At 29.2% G+C, this 23601-nt stretch overlaps 1 protein-coding gene across 3 annotated transcripts; it reads right to left on the bottom strand.

Annotated features, from left to right (window-relative positions):
- Positions 1-908: 908 nt before the first annotated feature.
- Dph2 (Diphthamide biosynthesis 2) lies at positions 909-23570 on the bottom strand. Of its 3 annotated transcripts, XM_067262239.1 has the most exons (8): positions 23463-23516; positions 19774-19924; positions 15655-15767; positions 15355-15575; positions 12459-12896; positions 12234-12371; positions 11947-12129; positions 909-1155 (listed from the first exon to the last, which is right to left on the bottom strand). In XM_067262239.1, exons 2-8 carry the CDS (start codon positions 19921-19923, stop codon positions 1019-1021), a joined length of 1380 nt encoding a protein of 459 aa, XP_067118340.1. In that variant the 5' UTR covers position 19924; positions 23463-23516; the 3' UTR covers positions 909-1018. The 3 variants fall into 3 exon arrangements, with proteins under 3 accessions (XP_067118340.1, XP_067118339.1, XP_067118338.1); XM_067262238.1 differs by lacking the exon at positions 23463-23516 and adding an exon at positions 23549-23570 and having other exon boundaries at positions 12234-12896; XM_067262237.1 differs by having other exon boundaries at positions 12234-12896; positions 23463-23513.
- Between the last annotated feature and the right edge of the window lie 31 nt (positions 23571-23601).

The raw sequence follows: 23601 nt of genomic DNA, 5'->3' as shown, positions 1-23601 counted from the left end.
ACGTCCAACATACACGTTTTTGCGTTTAAAACTTCGGCCTCAACCTTGCTGTAATGAAATTTGAATTTCTTGTAAAAATATTTCATAAATGAAAAAAATATAAAAAAGTAATAATAGGTAATTTATCCTAAAATTCATAAAAGCATAATCTATAACTTTGTACAGGATAATCAAACAAAAATCTTATTTGTGAGAACTAGATTTGCTAACACTAAGGATCTATAGTATCACACGCAATCAATTTATATTTTCTTTTAGTGCTCCAAATTTCTCTAGAGTTTTTAGTAAATCTTTAATTGAAAATAAGTCTTCGAGATTTAAGTGCTTCTTGCAACATAGCAACACAATAACAGGCATGATTAACTTTCATGGTATAATGCTTTTAAATACACTTTTCATTGATCATCCAATATCACTTAATTTTCTTTACCCATATTCAAGAACATCAAGAGGAGAAAGCTGGACATTTTTCCCTTGGGCCAGGAAAAACTTAAGAAGCTTGTAGCGAACCCTATAAAATTGATGTTATTTTACTAACAGAAAATAAAATATTTAAGTCTGCTTTTTATGAATAATGAAACATTCTATGTATTTCACTTGTTCAAAAGGCAAAAGAAATCCACTCTACTCCTGAATCCCATACAAGCTCTCGACAGTCCTGCCCATGTTCCATGAATCTCCAATGTGTATCATTTCTTGAATTTTATGTAATAAATAGTTAATCTTTGACAGCTTTTATATAATTTCAAACACATGAATGATTGAATGAATAATGCTACAAACAATATTTTATCAGCAATTCCAAGTATATTTCATCAAAATTAGATTAACAATGCAAAGTAGTTTTGCAAAATATAATATAAATTGCATTAATATACATATAATAAAAGGTATTAAAAGAACAAAAATTTTCTTAATAATTTTTATTGGAGACCTTAACAAATTACTAAAGTTGTCTATTTACATAATATACAATTTAATAAAAGAAATAAACATCCCAATATATTATAAAATTATTTTAATTAATATCAGGTGCATTGCCTTCTCCTTCATAACCAGAAGCAATACCAGTTTTACCTTCTGTGGCTTTCACAACTGGAGTCTCTCCTAAATTTTGTTCCAATCCTTTCCATGTGCGATTCATCAAATATTCACCTAAAGCAAAATACGAGGACAGATAACTAAATATTTTTATGTATGTAAATAACAATTTCTGTATTAAAGAAAATTTTGATTATTAATTACAATCAGAAATTAATTTTTAAATGATTATGTCCTGAAACTTATTTAATTTGATAGCATTTTAACATTTAATATATATATTACTTAAATAATATAAGTTCTTCAATGATACTACAGTTGATATTTAAATTATGATTAAATTTGATATACTTGTATACAACAGTGTCTTAAACAATGTATAAGACACTTACATACAAGGTATCTACCAAGTTTAATGCTTTATTATATCTCAACAATGAGTAACACAAATCTTGATACAAATGATTAAAATATTAGAATGTATTTAACATGTTTTCTTTCAAATTCAATAATATTTCCATTAGGGAAAACCATGGAAGTAGTATTGACTTGCATGTTCTCCAAATCAGAATAATTGATTTCTTTTTAGTGGATATTTCAACAATAGTGTACTAAACCAAAGACTTTGAAAGGATTCAAGTCATCTCTATATAGTATGAAGTTTTCACTGATACAAAAGACATTCTACAAAACTTGGCATTAAACTTTAGAATATTAATATAAAGAAACATCATTGAATTTAAGGACAAATTGAACACATTGTAATGTAAATGGTTTCAGGTGCTGATTTGAATGGAATTTTTGTAAGATTTGATCTTTCAGTTGTAATAAAATATTAAACTTGGTAGGTATATACCTTTGAGCCATCCTGCATTAAAAATTTTAGTTTTATTTAAATAATTTGTAACCAAGAGTAAAAGCTTAAAATTCTATAGCTGCTTTAAATTTTATAAAAAAATAATATAAAATGATGATGATAATAAAAAGCAATGCTATATTTTCTACAAAATATAAATTTTTACTATATACTCATTCATTTTTCTATATTTACTGATGTATTCTGAAATTCTACAGTATACTTTCAATTATCTGTGTGCTGATTATCCATACATGCTTATGTCTTGATGATAATTTATGTCAGAATTACTAATATTAGTATTAAAATTTAAAAAATTTGTTAGCTATTGCTATTTAAAATGGTATGTTGAACATCAGAACTACTTCCAAAACATCAAGGCGTAAATTATATGGATTAACAATACAGTGAGTACAATTGATTCTTGAAAAACAAGGCTTAGTAATGTGTATACTGTATTTTTTCCCTCATTAAAACAAGATGTAAAATAATTTGAAAAGTATTTTGAATCATTTCCTTATCAATAAATCATTAATATCACAAAATGATGTTTTATGATGATATCCAGCTGGCAACCTCAGTTAATAATACAAGAAATTGATAGTGAACTACAAGATGCTAGTTCAATAAATTTTTCTGAATTTTCTGTTTATGTAAAAAGTTTTATTCAACTTTGATCATATCTAAAGCTTATTAATTATCACTCTCAAAATGTATTTTATCCATAATATATAAACTATTATGATAAATTTAATATGAAGTTGAAAACTAAATAAAAGAAAAATTGATTAGGTTTCATTAAAACAGACTTGTAGATTAGCCATGACTATTACTGGTGATTAGCCTGGTAATCAAGAGTATACTATATCAAGAAATAAAAAATTATACCCATGCATGAAATTTTTAACTATATAACTCAATAACTTACTATAAAAATGTTTTCTCATATGGAAATAACCCACAATAAATAAAGATATTTCAGTTAAAGTGACAATTGCATCAATAAAGTATTAATAAAATTAGTATTGTAACTTAATCAAGTGCATAGATCTATAAAAGCATATCAATAGCACTAATAATTTTGAAAGACAAAATTGTATATACACAATTTATGTTATAAATTCTACAACAAATATTGTATTAATGGTATTGCCATACAAAAGAAATTAAAACTTTAAAACTAATTTGAAAAGCTTTGTCATAATTACACTGTATGAAAGAAAAATTAGGAAAAACCTTTTGGAAAAATTCATAGTACTAATTGGAAAGAAAAATAAACAGCAGATCATAATTTTTCATTATTTTTTCATTGTTCATTATTTGTTTTATAAAACAAATTGTTAAAATTAAATGAAATTTATGGGCAATTAGCAAGGTATATAGAGATAAGGTAGCGCAACTCGCTCTAGCGAGAAAAATGCCACTGCGCATGACGTCACCATCGAGAAACTTGATTCACTTCCGTTCTGTAACATGTTGCTGTTTATGTCAGAAACGCAATCTTAGAGAAACGAATGCACCGCAAAACTCAAACAACGGTTGATAAACTTGTATGATTGTTAATATGGTGCTATTCAAAATCAAATTAATTAATTAAATTACGCCTGTAAACTTATTCTACATAACACGCCGCAATTCACTCGTATGAGAAAACTAATTAGAGAAAAAGTATTCTATAAGCAATTAAATCGTTACTTTATCTCATGGTTACTCTTCAGGCAAATAAACATGAAAAAAATATGAAAAATAAAAAAATAAGCAAATAAACATGAAACAATAAAAAATAAATGTTTTTCCGTGATATTTCCCGAGTAAAGAATAAAATTTTTTTTTTGTTATAAATATGTTTCTTATATAAAACTAAAGTTTAAAAAAAATAATACTAATGCTTCACAACTAACAAAATACATTTTTGCTTTTTTATTCAATACAAAATGAATGTAGGTATTACAATAGATCTAGATATATATACATACTGGTTTAAGTAAAACATTGCATCAAGAGAGCTATTTATATAAATTTATATATATATTATAAATTTTTTAGTGTCTGGCTGTGCAAGCATATGAAGCTTGCCACTTTCTTGCCTTTTTTTGGTGTTGTTTGGCAGACCTTTGGATTTTGCTTTCTGCATTTATATAACGTATCCTTATAAAAAGTCTTGTTCTGACATACGATTTTATTACTTGAGGATGCAAATGTGGAAACTTCTTTGATAAAATTTCGCAGAGGCCCTTAACGACATTGCTCACTTTGGAAATATTGTTTCCAATAAACAGCGAAAATGTTACTTCCATTTGCTTTACAGTGTTCAGCCAGCTATCTGTTGGCATTATCAAGCCACCTCGAGACAATTTTTCTATCCAGTCATTGCTCAATTGAGGTGAAGAGAGTTTCATTTCTTCACTATTATGACCAAGAGAAATATCAATTTGCTTGCAACGATAAGCAATATAACCTACTAAGTAGCGCAGTCCCTGTTCAGAACATTCAGCTGTAGGTACTGACAGACAAGATGGAGAAATTTCTAAAGTCATTAGTGATGTAACGAATATTCGGTTACTACCCGGTATTCGGCTTATTCGGCCTAGTTTTCACTATTCGGCCGAATACCGAATATTTAAATCACTATTCGGCCGAATACCGAATATTTAGTCACTAATCGGCCGAATACCGAATACCTAAAAACAGGAGTAAGAAATAACAAAAACACAGTAAATTAATCATTTTGGTAACTTTTATTAATGCTGAACATTAAACTATAATTATTAAAGTTAATAAGAAATAGCATCTAACTCTAGTAGGCTTATTAAATTATTTCGTAATTAAATAATATTATAGCCTTTATCTAGCCCGATATCTTATGGCATTGATGGCGTGTAGGTTAGAATGTATCGGGCATTAATATTATTGTTTAGTTAATTATGTTATATTCGTATTCGCGTATATTTTTATATTTTTTACGATATTTTAAAATGATTTACGAAACGTTTTATTGAAACTTATCGTATTTAATGAAAGAATTATTTATCTATTTCTAGAAGATGAGTAACTAATATATAATTTATTTTATATATAAAGCAAAGAATGATCATTTTTCATTATATGCAAAAGATAACATTTGAAATCGTGTTAATTTTAAAAATATTGACAAAAACAATAGCACTAAAATATCACAAAACTTCACAAATAGAAAACCCCCAATAATATATTTGAACTGTTCCACAACTGGGCAGAAACTAGACCATATGTCCCCACTAAAGTATATCCTTAGGGCACTATTCAGTCTACAAATACGTAGTAAAAACAAAATTTTAGCGTTAAAAAGATCGATTGCAAATAAAATAACTTATAAGTTATAACTTACATCTAAATACCAACAACTGCCGAATCATATCGGGCTATTTACGGCTATTACATAAATTATAAACCAATTCGGCACTAGAGGTAGACGTTAGGCTCCATCTCACATTAACTTTAATAATTATAATTTAATTAATTAATTTAAATAATTTAGACCTACTGGAAGAAAAAATTGTAGTGACAGCGGTCCAATAGAGAGCAGAGTGCGCGATCCTTGCCATAATGAGGTTTGCGCGCCAATTTTCGTACGTGCGTTAATCAAGCCGAATAGTTTGGCCGAATATTCGGCCATTCAGCCACACCCCTGGCCGAATATTCGGTATTCGGCCACGCTCCTAGCCGAATATTCGGTATTCGGCTGAGGCCAAATATACTATTCGTTACATCACTAAAAGTCATTTCTTGCACCTCTGAGTCCTCTCAATCATCTTAAGTGCTTCTTCCATACTAGGAATTAATCCAGTGAAAAGATGTGATGTAAGGTATTCATCAGCATCTTTGTCAATTGCTACTGGACATGAAGAGCTTAATGTAATGTCAGTAACATTTCTACTCATGATCATAAGACGTAAACGATTCTTAAATTCAACAGGGAGGGGGTGGTCATATGTTCTTCCTAATGCACGAATCTGAGAAAAAAAATTTTCTAAACAGTCTTGATTAAATCTTGCAGTTAAAATGTACTTAATATTGTAATTTTTACCAAGGTCTGTGTAGCAGCAGAGGAGTGAACGAATGGACATAAGGAAGCCTTTCTGAAATGGTAACAAATGTGTTCTTTTTCCCAACTTCATATTCTTACAAATAGAATAAAATTTGCGAAGTACTTGTTCTTGGCCTTCTGTATGCATTCCAAAGGCACTAGCAATTGGACGATCATCAATTTTAGGGATTCTTGAATTGAGGATGTCAAAAGTATCGTTTACAAGTTTTACAAAATCAGAAATTTCCTGGTCATCAGGTAGAAGGAAAGATATTGCTTGAGCGACACGATTAGAAAATAACTGGCAAGCTAGATTAACTTTTTGACGTTCTCTTCCATGCACATCCACATGAGCTTGTGTCAGTTTTGGACATAGCTTCATTTCCCCATTATCCAAGGATAATATTTTCAGAAAAACATCTTTATTCACATGTTTTCCTCCTGGTAAAATAATGCCTTCATCTAGTACATGATTCCTCAAAAGTTTAATCAAATGTGGCACATCTGAATAGACCCATATGTGCTTTCCTGGATGTGTAGGATTTTCAAAGCATGTATTTTCATGGTCAACTTTGAGATAGTTCCATACCTTTGAATTTTTTCCTCCCCGATCACACACAACAGCAACAACTATAAATCCTGCACTCTGAACTTAGGTGAATTATTGAAAGCAATAATTCACCTAGTCATAGTGGTATCAAAGTCATAATAAACAGGCTGTTTCCAATTCCCACACAGAGCACGAGCCATTACTACCTGTACCTGACTGTGAGGTCCAAAAACTTTGTCCATCTCTTGGTCATAACAGAGTCTGGAGTCAACATTCATTTCATCAAAGCTTAGAATGCAGAGAGATTCTATAACTGTGAGACTTTCAGATTTCATCTTCATTATTTGCAAAACATCATGCAGTACTCCTGGATAGCAATGAAAAGATGAAGAAACCCATCTCCTTAAAGTAGAAAGTGCAGGTAAAGGGATTCCAGGGCTTTTTCTCATATACATATAACACTTCTTAGACAAAGAACGCAGGGTCAGTGCTTTTGCTATATCTTCTTTTGTCCAATGTGGCTTCATTTTTTGTGTTATAAGACAATCTATTTGTGTTTTGGTAAATATTTTTTTCAAAATATTATTTATTTTCTCATTCACTTCTTCATGTTTTTTACTTTCTAATAATTTTAATTTTTGATTTTTCTCAGTAAGAGCCAAATGTAATAATTTATTTTTTCTTTTCAGAGTAAATATTTCCCTCTTCAAGTGATCAATTTTAGCATTTGCTAAATCCAGTTTTTTTGCTAATTTCACTTCCAGAGAAGGCTCACTTATAGGTTCAGTTTCAGTACCTATGTCAATTTTATTCTTTTTTGGTGAAAGATGGGACAGTCTGTTCAGTGCACGTTTCCGATTTTCTCACTGTGTATATCTTATTGTTCTGTCATGCATTTGCTCTACTATCTCTGATGTACATGGGACATCCGAAGATCTAACAGGAACTAGATTTAAAGATGGCACAGCATCAGGTTTTAAGCGTCTCCTGGAAGGTATATTTAAGAGTTCTGCCTTTAGATCTCTCTCATAGTCATCTTTAAGGAAGTGTGCACTGCAAACTGTTGCATTTTCAACATTGACTTTGTCCTCTTGTTTGCAGGCATGAATCCACTTACTTCTAAGAGTAGGATACTTTGGAAAAGAATGATAAATTACATTACTTCCTTTAATCTTTTGATTGTAATTTTCACACACTGCCACGCAACAGTTTGGCATTATTCAACTTGATCAATGAACAATAACTAAAAAATTCACACGTCAACACACTACTACTTAACAGATACTTTAAAAATATTAAATTTCACCTTATACTTGTATTCCGAACACCCATCAAAACTTAATTTCAAATGTAAACGAACAAAGATCACCACGGTATGTCGAAAGCTCACGTGTTTCTCGGAGCATGTTTCTCGATGGTGACGTCATGTGCACAACGATTAAAAGAGAAACCTACTGCGCACGCAAAATGAGCACCCCCTGGGCAATTAGTATGAATTAAATGAAACGAAAAAAAATATTTACTGAGTATTGCTCAAAAATACCTAGCTGATTGGGTTGCAATTTGAAGAAATCGTAGACATAAATTCTCACTGTTGTCTGTCTGTCTTTCCTTAATCTCATAGGGTATGTCCTACGTGGGTGCATCCAGTGACCACAAGCGTGAACGTGCTCCCAAGCGAAACGGACAAACTGATTCAAGCAAATGTGCATGTCTGGAGTAACCGCATTTAGCATACAGTAACCACCAGATGACGCTTCTACATACGCATGCTGGAAGCAGCTACCAAGCAAGTTTGATCGCCACTTCCACTGCTTACACTTCCAAAGAAGAAAATGGCTGACTTTGTAGATAAATAAAAACAGATTGACAAATAAATTGTGTATTTATATTGTATGTACTTTAATTAAGAATCTTTTATGTAATTTAATAATTTCTGATTTTGTAAATGTAACGTTTTAAAAATAAAACTTTTTTAAACTTTTTCTATAAAGATTTTTTATATTTGTTATGTATCTAGTTAGTGATAACATTTACTTTTCAAATTTACCGTTTTAATGCTTGTCATATTTTCCATAGCAAGCATTCAATGAAGTTGTCTCGCTGTCATTTTGTAAACAACATGCGTCCACTCTGGACAGAAGTCACTCGCAAGTTGGTCATGCGTAGAAAGATTCTTTCTGCTCGCAGTTGCTGGATGCTGCCACTTAGGACATACCCTTAGATAGATGAAAGCAGAGACCAGATATGAAAGGGTTAGAGGCAGAAGGCCCTGATTAACAATATACAAACTTCTGATGCAAACTGGAAGTCACATTATTTCAATTCAAAAATTTTCTCCTGAAAGGAATTAGATAGATGACCAGCATGACTCTATTGCAATTGGAAAAGTATGATATACAGGGGCAAGATGCTACTAATTTTAGATGGAAAGCATATATTTTAAATTAAAAAAGTTATCAAAAATAAAAAATTTGATGTTGCCCAACATTGTGATGATGATGTAATAAATAATTGCTTGTTATTATTATAATTTTGACATATTATTATATATAAAACATAATTTATTAGACTAATCAATACTCAGACTCTGAATATTGTATATCAAACACACCTTATTGCTGAGAGACTTTGTTTATTATGTTAAACAAATGTTTTCAACCCACTCAAGAGGTCATCATCAGGTTATTGATGCTACCTGAACTTTTACAATAGTTCTTTTAGAACTGTTTTTATCAAATTGCCAAGGAATTTGAATTCAAAGCATTTAGAACAATACATTAAATTCAAAATATATAAATAAAATATAAACTATCTAACTAGTCCATTGAATACTAAAATTGAACTAATCAAAATAAATAATGAAATAAAATACAATAAAATAAATACAAATATAAACATAATAACATGGGGTTTTTGCATTGATTACAAGTTCTGCATTAAACTATGAGTTCTTTTTGATTACATACTTCCAAGCTGAAGATAAAAATGTGGCATCCTTATAATTTAAACATTTTCCAGTCAGGCTAGATTTATAAATTTCGCATTTTTCTAAGGTTAACACAGTTGGTGAATGTATTGGTGCAACAATTCTGACTTCATCCCATTCCACAATGGATCCATTCATTTGTGCCATCTTCAATAACGCTGTTGAATAGTGTCCTTTGTTTATGTTGTATTTGTGTTCTTGTAGCTTCTGGTAAAGGATTTCAACTGAGTTCGGCGTGAAAATAGTTCCTTTAGCATTAACACAAGCACTTTTGATGAGCTTATAATCGTCGTCTTCAGGTGAAAAGAACGATTTTAATAAAACAAACGTGTAGAATGTTCCAAGGAGAACAGAATTTTTGAATTTAAAACAGGCATCCGGTAATTCCGTTAAGAACGCGCAAAAAGATTTTGACATGTTTAAATTCTTAAATCTACGGTGTGAGCGGCATATGCGCGGAATTGAAATATTTTACCAGAAGCTAGTTAAACCTTGGCGTGAGTACTTAACCTTATTTTTGTGTTCTTTTATTCTTTTGTTTAGGCTTCTGGTTGTGACACCCAACTGGTCATTCTTATATGGTATAGTGTATACGCTTGCTTACCCTTCCTCTTTGATCTTATCCTTGTTGTTTCTGAGTAAGTTATATATCATGGGTGCTCTTTTGTATAGTAGTGTTGTGTTTTTGTAATTTGTAATCTTCTTCATAATGCTGGATATATCTCTGTTGTAAGTGAATTTTGTGATACTGTTGTTTCTATCCATTTTCGTCTTCTTTTTTCTGGGATTCATATAAGAATTAATTAATTCTTCAATGACTCTCATTCCAAAGTCCATCATTTTAGCCATATCCCTAATCCTATTAAGCTCCTCCTCATGTATGTTGGAAAGCCCTTCTAATCAGAGCCCTAAATGCTGAGAGTTTATAGGTATGCAGGTCATTGGAGATCGATGGGATGTATAAAGGGTCGTGAGTGGGCTTGATATATAGCTTCATGTTTAGAAAACTGTTCTTGAATGAAATGCTCAATGTCCAAAAAATGTACATCTGAATTACTAATCTGTTCCAATTTAAGCTTTAAACCACCATTGTTGGAATTTATTTCATTCAAAAAATGGTGTATTCTTGTATCATTCCTCCATAAAATAAATACCTCATCAACATACCTTTTGTATAGGATTATGTCTTCCCTAAAATTCGTGATCATGATCTGTTCTATTCTGCGTAAAACTAACTCGCAGAGTAAGCTGGACATCGGGCTGCCCACCAGAACTCTTTATTTTATTGTATTGTATTTTATTTCATTATTTATTTTGATTAGTTCAATTTTAGTATTTAATGGACTAGTTAGATAGTTTATATTTTATTTATATATTTTGAATTTAACTTATCGTTTGAAACACTTTGAATTCAAATTCCTTGGAGATTCGATAAAAACAGTTCTAAAAGAACTATTGTAAAAGTTCAGGTAGAATCAATACCTGATGACGACCTCTTGAGTGGGTTGAAAACATTTGTTCAACATAATAAACAAAGTCTCTCAGTAATAAGGTGTGTTTGATATACATAATTCATTAATTACAACTTTCTGAATATATATACTGTATATTTAAATTTCTCTCAGAACTTTTAAACAGACAGAAAATATTGTTCATTGATTTTAAGGATCCTAATATAATGGATGGATTTTAGAAACAACAAACTAAATCTACTGTATTTCCACTCTGGTGAATGTCCAGTTTGAGACTATCAGTGTATGACTTTTAATGTATGAATCCCATTAGAAAGTTATGTCAGTAGCTATTACAGTATCTACTTTCCAGATTGGAAATATTGTGTTTGTTTCCCCTGTATTTATCACATTGTAGACTCTAAGTGTCTCCTATAATATCTCATATGAAGGTCATTTCATAGTTGTCCATATCATTTTTGAATACAATAAACAATAAGCACTGTCAAATGATCATTTTCCCTATTAGTATATTATATTAAATGTTATCTGTATTTAAAATTTTAATATTTTTTTTTATTAACTCCCTATAATCTTTCATGAATACTCAAGAGAAGCTTCATACTGAATATAATTTATAAAATACATTAGTGATATACATGACGTGTTCGAAAGAACACTTTCAAACATGTCAAGTGACAGAATACACAAACGAACCGAACATTCAAAACATAACATTTGATTGTTCGGATTAGTTCAAATTTTCATATTCAAGTTTGATCCAGCTGTTTTACCTGAAGAAGAAGGGGTTATGAAAATGTTTGTTTTGGAAGAATAAACTTTCTGCACACCGGTTAAAGGTTCAAGTAGGTCTTGTTTTGTTATAAAATACATTATTTTCAATTCTAATAATAATAATGTTATTACTAAATATTTCTCATTTTAATCAAACTTATTAAAATATATGTAAAAATATTATAATTAATAAAATACCTGCAGCCTGAGAATGAATTGTAGACAATGTTAATTTCTCATTTCTTACAGTTATAGTAGTGGTATCAGATGTGTCATCAGCTTGAGAATCAATAACACCTACAGATCGTAGCTTTCCTGAGACTAGTGAAATTTCATGTTGAACATCACAGTTATCTTCATTTGGAACATAATTTGCAGCTCCTAGAAATTTTTTGTATTCAATTGCAATAAGTATGAATAAAGAAACTATAAAATAAAAGAATTAATTAACTGTAATCTTAAAATGCAAAATTTCAATAACTAACCTGATAATAATTCTGAAAATTCTGTTATATAATTTCCTGTCCATTGCCTTGCTTGATTATAAGCAATTTCTAATTCAAATGGTGTAAGAATTGGTTGATAAAATTCTTTAGAATCAATAAGGGAATTTTCTGAACATGCTACAAGAACAAATATGTCTATTTCTGGAAAGTTTGCTAATTTAACTACATTCAATTTACCAACAGCAAGAACATATGGCTTTTTACCAGCTTTCTTGATAAGTTCTTTTAAATGTTTAATAACTGTTAAATATTTTGATACACCAAGAGTTCCAACTAATATTCCAACCATTTGAGCATCTTTAGCTTTTTCTATGAGGTAGTAACGTTTCCTTAAGGCTTGATTGATGTTCACTGATTCCTCTCTTCCCCTTAAAGTAAAAGGATTGTACGAATAAAATTTTGATAAATTTAACGTCATAATTAAACTGTTTAATGTTGGTCCTTCTGTACCAATGTAAAACATCTTGCACTGCTCAAGTGAAATATTTTCTGGTAATTTAATCTGTCTGTTACATTTAATAATATCTTCATTATTTGTATTGGATGAATCACAAGTTGAATTTATATCACTTTGTTTTGGAAAGACTAATTTTGATGGAATAACATTAATATAGTCTTTTTTAAGTTCTTCAGTAAAGTCATCTGAAATATAAGTATTTTACTTAATAACAAAATTTATATTATTTTAAATGTGATATTAAAATTAAAATTAGTAATAATAAGCTCTAAAATTTGAATATGGCATATAAAAATAAATAATGATAAAAACAATAAATTCAAACTAATATAATATATAGCACATTCCCACATGCCAGATACCTGTGACTAATAATGATAGTTTGTACAAAGTGCCAGTCAAAAATGCTAGTTGTTTTCCCTACTCTTTTATCCCTCATGCCCTTTCTTCATATGCCAGTATTTCTCTTCATTCCAAAAAAAAAAAATATATGTATATATATATATATATATATTTTTTTTTATATATATATTATTATATTCTTTTTATGGCATGACTTTGCAGACATTGGGGCAAGAGAACTCCCCATAACTTTGTCACTGAATAATCAGTTTCTATATATATATAGAAAACAAACCTGAATAATATCTGTCTATGTTATTACTCAAGTTATAGTCTGATAATGAACCTGGCTTTAACACTTGATTATTAAGATCAATGTTTCTAATCAAACCAAATAAAAAAATATTGGGGAACCATTTTTTGACTGATTCCCATACTTTCCCAATGTTATGTACAAAAGCTAGGAAAGTAAAAAGAGATGCCAGAAAATATATGGGTGATTAAGTACTATATTAACCTTTTTATTCAAGCAAACGACATTCAAAATCTTGTGAGATTTTGAATGTGATTTTGTTTGCTTGAATAAAAAAGATAAATTTCTTTTTTTTCATGCTAGATTCTTCTTGCATTAAGAGAGTAAATCAAAATGAACAGATTGAATTTTAAAAAATAAGAGACTAAATTATCGAATAGCTAATATCAAGTGAATAACAGAGAAAGAAAGAGGATACTAAACAGAAGTTTATCTCTGTTTTATTGATCCAAGCTTCTAATTATTGTTATAAAGATTTTTTTTATAAGGATAATTAGAAGCTTGAGTGTAATTGTATGTAATTTATCTATTTAATTATATAGATATGTAACAAGTAGCTAAATTTCAGCATATTCCTTATGATGAAATATCAGTTTAACAAAGATTAATTGTATTGTACAAAAAAAAAAGACTACATTAAAATCTATTATGTATATATAATTGTCTATATTAGAATATACATCTATAAAAGTTTTTAAAATTGTGTTGTACTTTTATATTTAAATTAAATTACATTATCATTTTTCAAATAATTATTTAAATTACTTATCATTCATAAATATTTTAAATTATTTAACTTCTATTTAACTATAGCTCTGTAAATAAATGATGAATTGTTTAAACTAGTCAATTATTTGCAAAACTATATTCATAACTGTTTTTTTGCAGAAACAGATATTTACCGATATATAATTTGATCATAGCTACATTTCAAAGACAGTTTTACGTAATTAATTGTTTTGCTATCATTTTTATGAAGTAACAAAAGAAACAAAGTAACAAGAAACAAACAAAATAATATAGAATTTTAAAACACAATATAGATATATATATTCATTTTTAGAACAAATTAATACAAATGATCTCATATGCTAACTCATTATTGAAGTATAAAAATAAAAATAAAAGAAACAATATATCCGTTTTATGCTCTCGGATGCGTTGCCCGAGGGATCTTTTTGTGGAACTGATATACACCAGATCTCTGTATATAAAATTCCACTCCGAGACAATTCGATAGGGATCTGGTGTATATCGGTTCCACAAAAAGATCCCTCGGGCAATGCATCCGAGAGCATAAAACGGATATTGAGAAGAAAAAGACCAATACTGCCTTGGCTGTATACGCCAGTGAAAACGGCATTACGCCCGGGCTGCAGCACGCGACCTTGATACGGAGAACCAGGCAGGTACACCATCTTAAGTATTTGTAGGCGCTAGAGATCTTTAAAGCGAATTGCCTGGGCCTCTCTATCAACTTTAAACATGAAAAACAACTTTCGAAGGCGTGGCAAGCAATGTACGACCCGGCGTTATAGCCGCCAACGCATGCACAGCAATGTTTGTTTATAGTACACATCTGGAGTGGGGGTTGGAATGCATCCGTTACGGGAGTTTGGATCGTAAGGTCACTTTCTACTTAGATCCCACCTGAAGAAGGTCCTAAGGGACTGAAAATGTTTGTGGATAACTACACTTTGCAAAGCTATTTAAGGTTACTAGAGTAGACGTATTTCTAAATATTTATATTTAATATATAATTTGAATGTTAACTAAGTATAGATTACATTAACTTTTTATCATTTAATAACTTAAACTACATTTACAAAAATACAGTATTCTAATTATCCTATGCAATTTATCTATAATTTAGACTCTATTTAAAATATCCAAAATTTATTATAAATTACTTGCATTTATTTTCTTAGACTGTTTAATTGAAAATTTTATTTAACTTCATAATTGAACAAAACAAAATCATAACTTACTGATTACATACGCATATGATGTATCATATAACAATACAACAAAACTGTTTAAGTCAGGAATCAATCTCTGAAATTCTTCTCTAGCATTGGGAATATCAAAAGGCATATTACAAAATATATATAAAATAGGAAGACGATCTGTAGAACTCAGACAACTATGTCCAAAATGAATAAGAGCATCTGCTGAAACATGTTCTGCTGCTACTTCATCTACACAACAACTGAAACATTAAATATATATTGTTTTTAAATTTATACTTCAAAAATTCTATTTTAAGTAATAAAATTATAGTAAATAACCTTCCATAAGAGGTATCAGCTAAAATATATATGTTACTTTCAGTATGATTTTGAAGAGCTAGAGAAATTTGGCATGAATCTTTTAGCATCTCATCTGGAAATTGAAGAGCTACCTATAAGATAAAAATTATAAAAGTTATAATTCTTTATAATTTCTAAAATATTTAAATTCTAATAAATGGAAATGGAAATTCATCTTTAAATAAATATAATAATTATGTAATCTAGTAGATTATACAAATATAAACACCAACAGAAACTCGATGCATAGCAAATGAACACCCACACTGCCGTAAATAATTGGGCTATAATTTGGAAATAATAGTTAATGAAATATGCTTATTATTTATGCCAGTGTGGGTGTTCATTTGCTAGTAGATTATGTCCAATGAATGTAAATATACCAGAAATATCCAGCACAAATTATACATATCGGAAATAGTAAAAAACAAACATTTTTGATGATTTAAAAATTGTCAAAAACATTTTTTTTTGGAAAAATCTGTGGATTATTTATTAATGTAAACAAATAAACAACACAGAAACTGGATAACAATGTGGAAGAAAAATGAAAAAAACAAAAACCTTCAGCATGAAACAATAAATTATTTAATAAGAAACGAATGTTTTTAATAACTAACTATCATCAGCAGGTTAAATATTTTTTCTTCTATTTATTAATTTTAATTTTTACATACATAGTTTATATATTACTTTAATACTTTTTATTTGAAAACTATATTATACCTTGTGTAACTTGAATCCTTATAAAAAACAATAAAATTATAAAAAAATGTACTCATGTATGATAAAAAGTTTATATATTCTGTCTTGTAATAACCATTGTGAGTTAAAATATAAAAAATTTTCCAAGTAATTAAAAACATTTTAATTATTAAAAGTTTTGTTTGTAAAGTAGATCATCATCTGTAATTTAATATTTTAAATATAGTTGTTCATGTATAAAACAGACTCTAGACCCTTATTGGATCTCACAGTACAACATGTACTGTATAGTGAGTTTATTTTCAGATTTATTCTGTCAAAATATTAATGTTGATGGTTGATGTTATAAAAGTGTGAGATAAGCTAAGGGCTATGGGGGGGTGCCCTATTAACCAAGAGGCTATATAAGTTCTAAGGTTATGAACTATATTATTTACACAAAATTGGCAACTAATCTTTAAGCTATGATGCGTGCCTAGTTCTATATCGCAGAGAGAGTTTAACAAGTTTCTCTGGCCCCAAAATACTTCTGAGTCTTAATGGAGAGCTGTATGTGATGATCGTTTGCTATCTGGGAGAGTCAGAACCGCTGAATGTCTTCCAACTGGTGTCCTCTCCTTTGACTGAATCGGGTCTATTGTATAGAGGTCCGGGAGATGGAATGGGCACTATTACCAAATATAACTTCCAGTTTGATCGTGCGAGCTGAGCTTCTGGTAGCTCTCGCTTTTATATCATTGTCGTAGGAAAGGGGTCACGTGATCGTCTGTTGTTGACGATGACAAGGCATTCTTGACAGCTAAGTGTCAACTTTCCCACTGACTTGTGAATACCACTGGTGACCTCCGATCCGATTCTCCATTTTTCTATCGGGGATGTTTACATTTTGAAAAAACAGATTAACATTAATTTTAAAATCCCTCTTAAAAATCCACGGGCTCACAAAAGAATCAGATCTATTCTAGAAAACCTAAATTTGCATAAAAGCCAAAATCTCAGGAATTTTGTTTGAATGATCTGTTCCAGATGTTAGTCATTATTCTTCATCAGCACTTCCCATTGTGGGCCTGGACAAATCCATGATAGATATGATTAAAAGGGCTTCTTAATGCCTCATTGTGGAAAAGTCAAAATTAAATCAATTATATCAATAGCATAGTTTCAAAATAGTATATTGTCTTGTTTTATTTCATCATATAGCAAATAGTTGACAAAATAAAGTATGTGCTTAATATATTGTTTCAAAACTGTTTATGCTGTCAATATATTTTGGATAAAAAGTTTTAAAATGATCTTTAAATAAAACAATGTTTTATCACTATTTATATAAAAATTTATAACAACAATCTTTTTATTTTTTGTAAGAGCAAATATAGAAGATTTTAATTTAACTAAGCTATCTTTTCCTACTTTGTTGTTATTTTCTTAAGATATTATTGGTCTTTATATAATTTCATCACACACAATGAAATACAAGAAAATAATAAAAGTTCTATCTGCCTATTATCAAAAAATGATGATAAACAATTATCACATTAATTATAAGATAAACTATCTTTGGTGTTAACAACAAATTTAACTCAAAAACACACTTTTAATTATATATACAGTCAGTAATTGTTTAATGTTAAATAAGAAAAACTAATTAAAAATAAAATTAAAAACAATGACATAAATAAAATAAAATAAACACAATAAAGAGATAAATGCAAAAGTTGCATACATTTCAAACTAGTGGCACCAAAATTATTTTAATGCATAACAAGCATGGTCCAATCTCTGGGGGAGTTATCATTGGATAATTACAAGGATTGCAAATTAAAATGTGTATTGTCTCTCAAATAAATAATAGCCTGGAATCTGTACAAGACTAATAGTCCACTTCATTCAGAATAGCCTCATAATTACCATTCAAGGTTCATACTCAATCCTGTTATTTGCTTAGCTCGTGTAATAACGCTTTGTTGTTCAGCTATATGAGAGACCAATGTTCTGGTTTTGACTCCTATATAACACATATATACACTACTAGAGTTAATAAACATAGAAACCTTATAAAACTCCATATCTTTCCAATAAAATGAGGTTATCCCTGTCATTAGTTAATAATCTCCACATATTGGGATTGGGAATATATGGCTAAAACATAATCTACCTTTTTAAAACTTTTGCTAAGTTCAGATACATGCCCCATGTAAATTCAATAAATGCTAATTTTGGTTTTATATACAAATTATTGTGACATTGTCACAATGCCAGGCTGCAATTTTTAATCATATTTTTTAAATTTATTTAATTTAAAATATATGCTTTCTACCTCAAATTGGCTGTCTTGCCCCTGTACATCACACTTTTCCAGTTAGCAATAGAGTTGTGCTGGTCATCTAACTCCCTTCAGGGGAAAATTTTTGAATTGAAATAATGTTGACTTTCAGTTTGCATCAGAAGTTTATATATAGTTAATCGGAGCCTTCTGTCCCTAATCTTTCTATATCTGGTCTTGTCTTTCATCTAGCTAACTCCAATCTTGAGATTACGGAAGGACAGACAGACAAATGACAGTGGAAATTTATAGATCTACAATTTTTTCAAATTGCAGCCCAACAAGTGACAAGATGAAGATATTACAAAATCTTATGCTTAAGGAAGTTAAATTTGCTAACAAAATAACTGCATTCAGGACTAAAACCAAATGTTTTTTAAAAATGCAATAAAATTAATATACATTTTTCCTAATGATGTGTTTAATTTTGATCTGCTGATATGATTATGCTACAATGATAGGATTTGTATTAAAAGAACTGTAGAAATTGATAAATTCTAAATGCAATGTTAATTTGTTGTGTGTTGATTAAATATGTATGATATACAGGGTGAACCAAAAGTAGGGGGACGATAAATGATAACATTTAATGAGATTGCATATACATATAAATTTTTAGATTACATATACAATTATATTTACTAATACAATACAGTTTTATCAACACATGTGCTCAAACCATTGTCCATCACAATTTACAGTTTTGAAGTCTATATTTCACCATTTCAAGCATTGACAAACATTTTTGGACAAGTATCTTTGTGCATTAATTTCTTGAAATGCATTTTTAATGTAATTTTTCAACCATAACCAAGTTAAATATACACCATTGTTATAGTATAACCCTAACACAAACACTGTTCCACCTACTTTTGGTTCACCTTGTATGTGAGTTTAATCTTGATTTAATCTTATTTAATATGTGATGAAAAGTATCATTATATGGCTTCATTTGAATATAATAATGGATAGTTTATATAGATAATTAGAATATACAAAAAATGTAAAGTATTCTAAATAAAAAACATTGTTTTTTAACAGTATAATAAAATTTTTTCTACATATCTTACCTTTTCAAATGCATTGCTTTTTATCCAGTCAATACATCTATCTATTTCATAGAAAGAATAGATATCATCATTTGAAATGACCAAATTTTCATTCAAAGAAATTGTTTTCTTTATTATTTTGTCATCATTACTACTAAATGACAAAGCCATTCTGAAAATTTCAAAATTTATCATAAATTATTTCCTAATTAATGAATTAAAAATATAGAATTATATCAATATTTAAAAATTTTAAGTGCCTACTACTTTATGCTATAAAATTATATTAATTTTTAAAGTTACAAGTATACTTACTTTTTCACATTACAAAATATAGCATATCGGTTTTATTGAAATAGCTACAACTAGTATTTTAAACTATATACTTTTACTGCAGTTATTCAATAGCAGCTATTATTTCCTTTCTACATTATTTAATTTATGTTCATTATTAATAAAATATTTAAATATCTATTTATGAAAAATTTGACTTTTAAAACAAATTACACTTGAAATGGTAACTTGTATCTCATCCTTAAAGATTGTAATAATATCTGTCTTTGAACAGTAATGTGGCAACTATTCAATGATTACTATTTGAGGGTGATTATTATTCAAATAAAATTGTTAAATACATATTTGGCATATAATAATCCAACAGACATTCTATACTTTGTGCTTAAGGAAAACCCAATTAACGACTACCTCAAACCTCTTTCTAGTCCAAATATATACATAATGTACTAAGTAATATTGGTTAATATCATTGTCTCTTCTGCTTACTTGCCAGAATTCAAATTATTGTTTTCATAAAGTTGCTTTCAACAAAATATAAGCGAAATTTAACTGACTTTTGTGTTTGAAATTTAAAAATTTAGGTTTAAAAAAGTTTCATCTGGTAACACGTGTATTATTTGTATTATACACATTATATATTCTTTTATTGTACTCCAAAAAATTGCTATAATTGTTGCTGAAAAATATCAATTCTTCATAACATGTTTTTTAAAAGTTTTTTTAATACTTGAGAATCTTACTTCTTATATGTACTTGATGATTACTCTGGCATTTTTCTGTAACCCTTCCAATATAAAATTTTATGTGCAGCAAAATATTTCTATATTTATGCTGTAGACTTTCTTTGAGACCAAAACTGCTTGATAATGATTAAAATTAACTACCGGTTAATAAAAGTGTTGAACACAAGATCGTGTTAATAACAATCACATGGCTTTTTCCACTTTTATTTAGTTGATACGGTACACGTTTCAGGCTTTGTGCCCCTCATCAGTCAACAGTCTTCCCCCAGTATGGCACTTGCACACGGTAAGTTTGCACATTACAAACCCGAGAATTAGGTTATAAAATTCTTGTACATTATTAGTTATCTTCTTTCTCCTATTAGAGATGATTAATGTACTGTACGTTTTCCAAGTTCGTTTGAGCACTTCCTTTGGTACAAGTGTAAGCTTTAGTTTAAAGTTTCTTGTGAAGAAAGTTTAAACTAAAGCTTACACTTGAAGGACTTGTCTAGAAATTTGTCTATAAGAAAAATTCTGAAATTTGTCTCAACATAAACATACCAAAGGAAGTGCTCAAACAAACTTGGAAAACATACAGTACATTAATCGTCTCTAATAGGAGAAAGAAGATAACTAATAATGTACAAGAATTTTATAACCTTCTAATTCTCGGGTTTGTAATGTGCAAACTTACCGTGTGCAAGTGCCATACTGGGGGAAGACTGTTGACTGATGAGGGGCACAAGGCCCAAAACGTGTACCGTATCAACTAAATAAAGGTGGAAAAAGCCATGTGACTGTTATTAACACGATCTTGTGTTCAATACTTTTAAGACAATACAACACGGTTTCACAACAAATCTACTGGTTAATGTCAATTCTTACAGGCAACCCCCACAGCTTGAATTCTAATCAATCATTCTAAGTTTATAGGAATTCAATACTATACATTTAAAAAAAGTGTTTATATTTTGATGAAATATTCCAGAAAACAAAAACGTATAAATTACAGCAGGCCTTTCCATGTAGATCCCTTGAAAACTGAAAGTTTTAGTTTTCCTTATAACTAAACTTCTACCAGAACTGCTACCACAGTTAATTTACAAATAATATTACAATTATAAAATTGATTTTTTATCATATTTTTGATTATGGAAATTTAACAAATGAACACTTTTATAAAAAATCATGTTTATATTTTGACAAAAGATTCATCTGTACTGTATAAACCATTAAGTATAATTTTTTAAGTAGTAAATGCCATATTATTTCGAATTTAAAACACATTTTTAAATTTTATCTACACTTAAGGTGCATCTTCAATTTGAGATCCTTCTTAAATTCAAGTTATTTTTTTATCACTGTTCAAAATCTGTTGGGAAATCAATATCAATGTGATCTTTTCTATTTATTTTATATTTGGTCCATTAATTATATGCACTGGATATGCCTCACCCAGGGTATAGTGAGTTATACCCAATGGTATGTTGGTAAATTTTTAACAACTTCAAAGGTGCAGGGAAAGAACAAGAGGAATAAGAATAAACAGGTATAGAATTTCCAGAAATCATTTTTTAAAGTATTTTTTCACATCCTTACCTATATGTTAAAAATGTTCTAGAATCCTTTTTAAAATGAAATAATAATTTTTTCTTATATTGTTTTAAAAAACAAAATAAAACATGATACTTTTTTGTTGCACTGCAACAGAAAAAATTTTTCAATGCTGTTTTATAGTAGTGAAGGACCAAAACACCTGCCAGGTATTGTTTTATTAAATTCCATAACATTGTTATTATTATTATTATGAGTATAAAGGATCTAGGCCAGTGATTCCCAAACTTTTTTGATCCACTGTCACCTTTGCTCCATAAAGTTATATCCAACACCCCCTAACCCATTTTCTCTTGTGTGAGAAAGGATTGGAAATATTCTTAGGAAAACTTTTCTATGAATCTCACACTATGTGCCCTTACCGTACATTGTTCTCAACACCTGGAAACCATTAAATGCAATGTTTCCTCTTATCAGTTTAACAGAGGAAAGGGAACGGCTGTCAGTGACCCCAACTTTTGCCTTTGGTCACCGTTCAATACCCTCCCTCCAGCGCCCCCTAGATTTACTCAACGCCCATAAAGGGACGTTATCGCCCACTTTGAGAAATGCTGATCTAGGCTGAAAAAAGAAAGAGAGTGAGTGGATTAAAAGAGAATAAAAGGAGAAAGTCTCAGAATCAAAAAGTTTCAAAAATATTAAATATGTTGACAAATGTTTACATTTGGATGAAGACATCCAAAGAAATGTGAGAAAAATTAAAATGTGCAAGGATAATAACAATAGCATATACTGTAGATAATTTCTAATTACATATAGCAAGCATTGGCATGTTTATTGTGTACACACAATCAAAGAAATGATGATAAATGAGAAAATTACTTGACAAATAATATATAAAAGAAGCATTTGTTATCATTTTACACTCAAAAATACTTGAGTGTAATTATTCAGGGTTAATAAAATATTTGTGTAGAATTTGTATTGTCAAAAACAATACAAATTCTTAAATATTATAAAGGATATAACTTATTGATCTAAACATCTAGGTTAATAATAAAAATAATAATATGGAGAATGAATATATTTTTAAATTAAATCTCTTCTAATATTGGGAATTTATACTTTATATACTTTATCCAGATAAAACATAATTTAACACATCAAATTCTTATTAAATTCAATATTAAATAAAAACGCGTTAAAACCGTGAAACTTACCTTTCGAAATTTACAAACACGTGTTTAACAATAAATACATTTTTTTTTTCTAA

Source organism: Centruroides vittatus, unplaced genomic scaffold (genome assembly GCF_030686945.1).
Source record: "Centruroides vittatus isolate TY-2023 unplaced genomic scaffold, ASM3068694v2 contig_1422, whole genome shotgun sequence".
Taxonomy (NCBI): domain Eukaryota; kingdom Metazoa; phylum Arthropoda; class Arachnida; order Scorpiones; family Buthidae; genus Centruroides; species Centruroides vittatus.
Note: the sequence above shows the minus strand (reverse complement) of the source record. Positions and strands in the feature narration are given on the sequence as shown.

Coding starts and splice junctions, on each gene's coding strand:
- Dph2 (XM_067262238.1), bottom strand. CDS start 19,923: ATGGCTTTGTCATTTAGTAGTAATGATGACAAAATAATAAAGAAAACA. Junction 15,576..15,654: donor GCTGATACCTCTTATGGAAG/GTTATTTACTAT, acceptor TTAATGTTTCAG/TTGTTGTGTAGATGAAGTAG. Junction 12,897..15,354: donor ATCATATGCGTATGTAATCA/GTAAGTTATGAT, acceptor CTTATATTTCAG/ATGACTTTACTGAAGAACTT.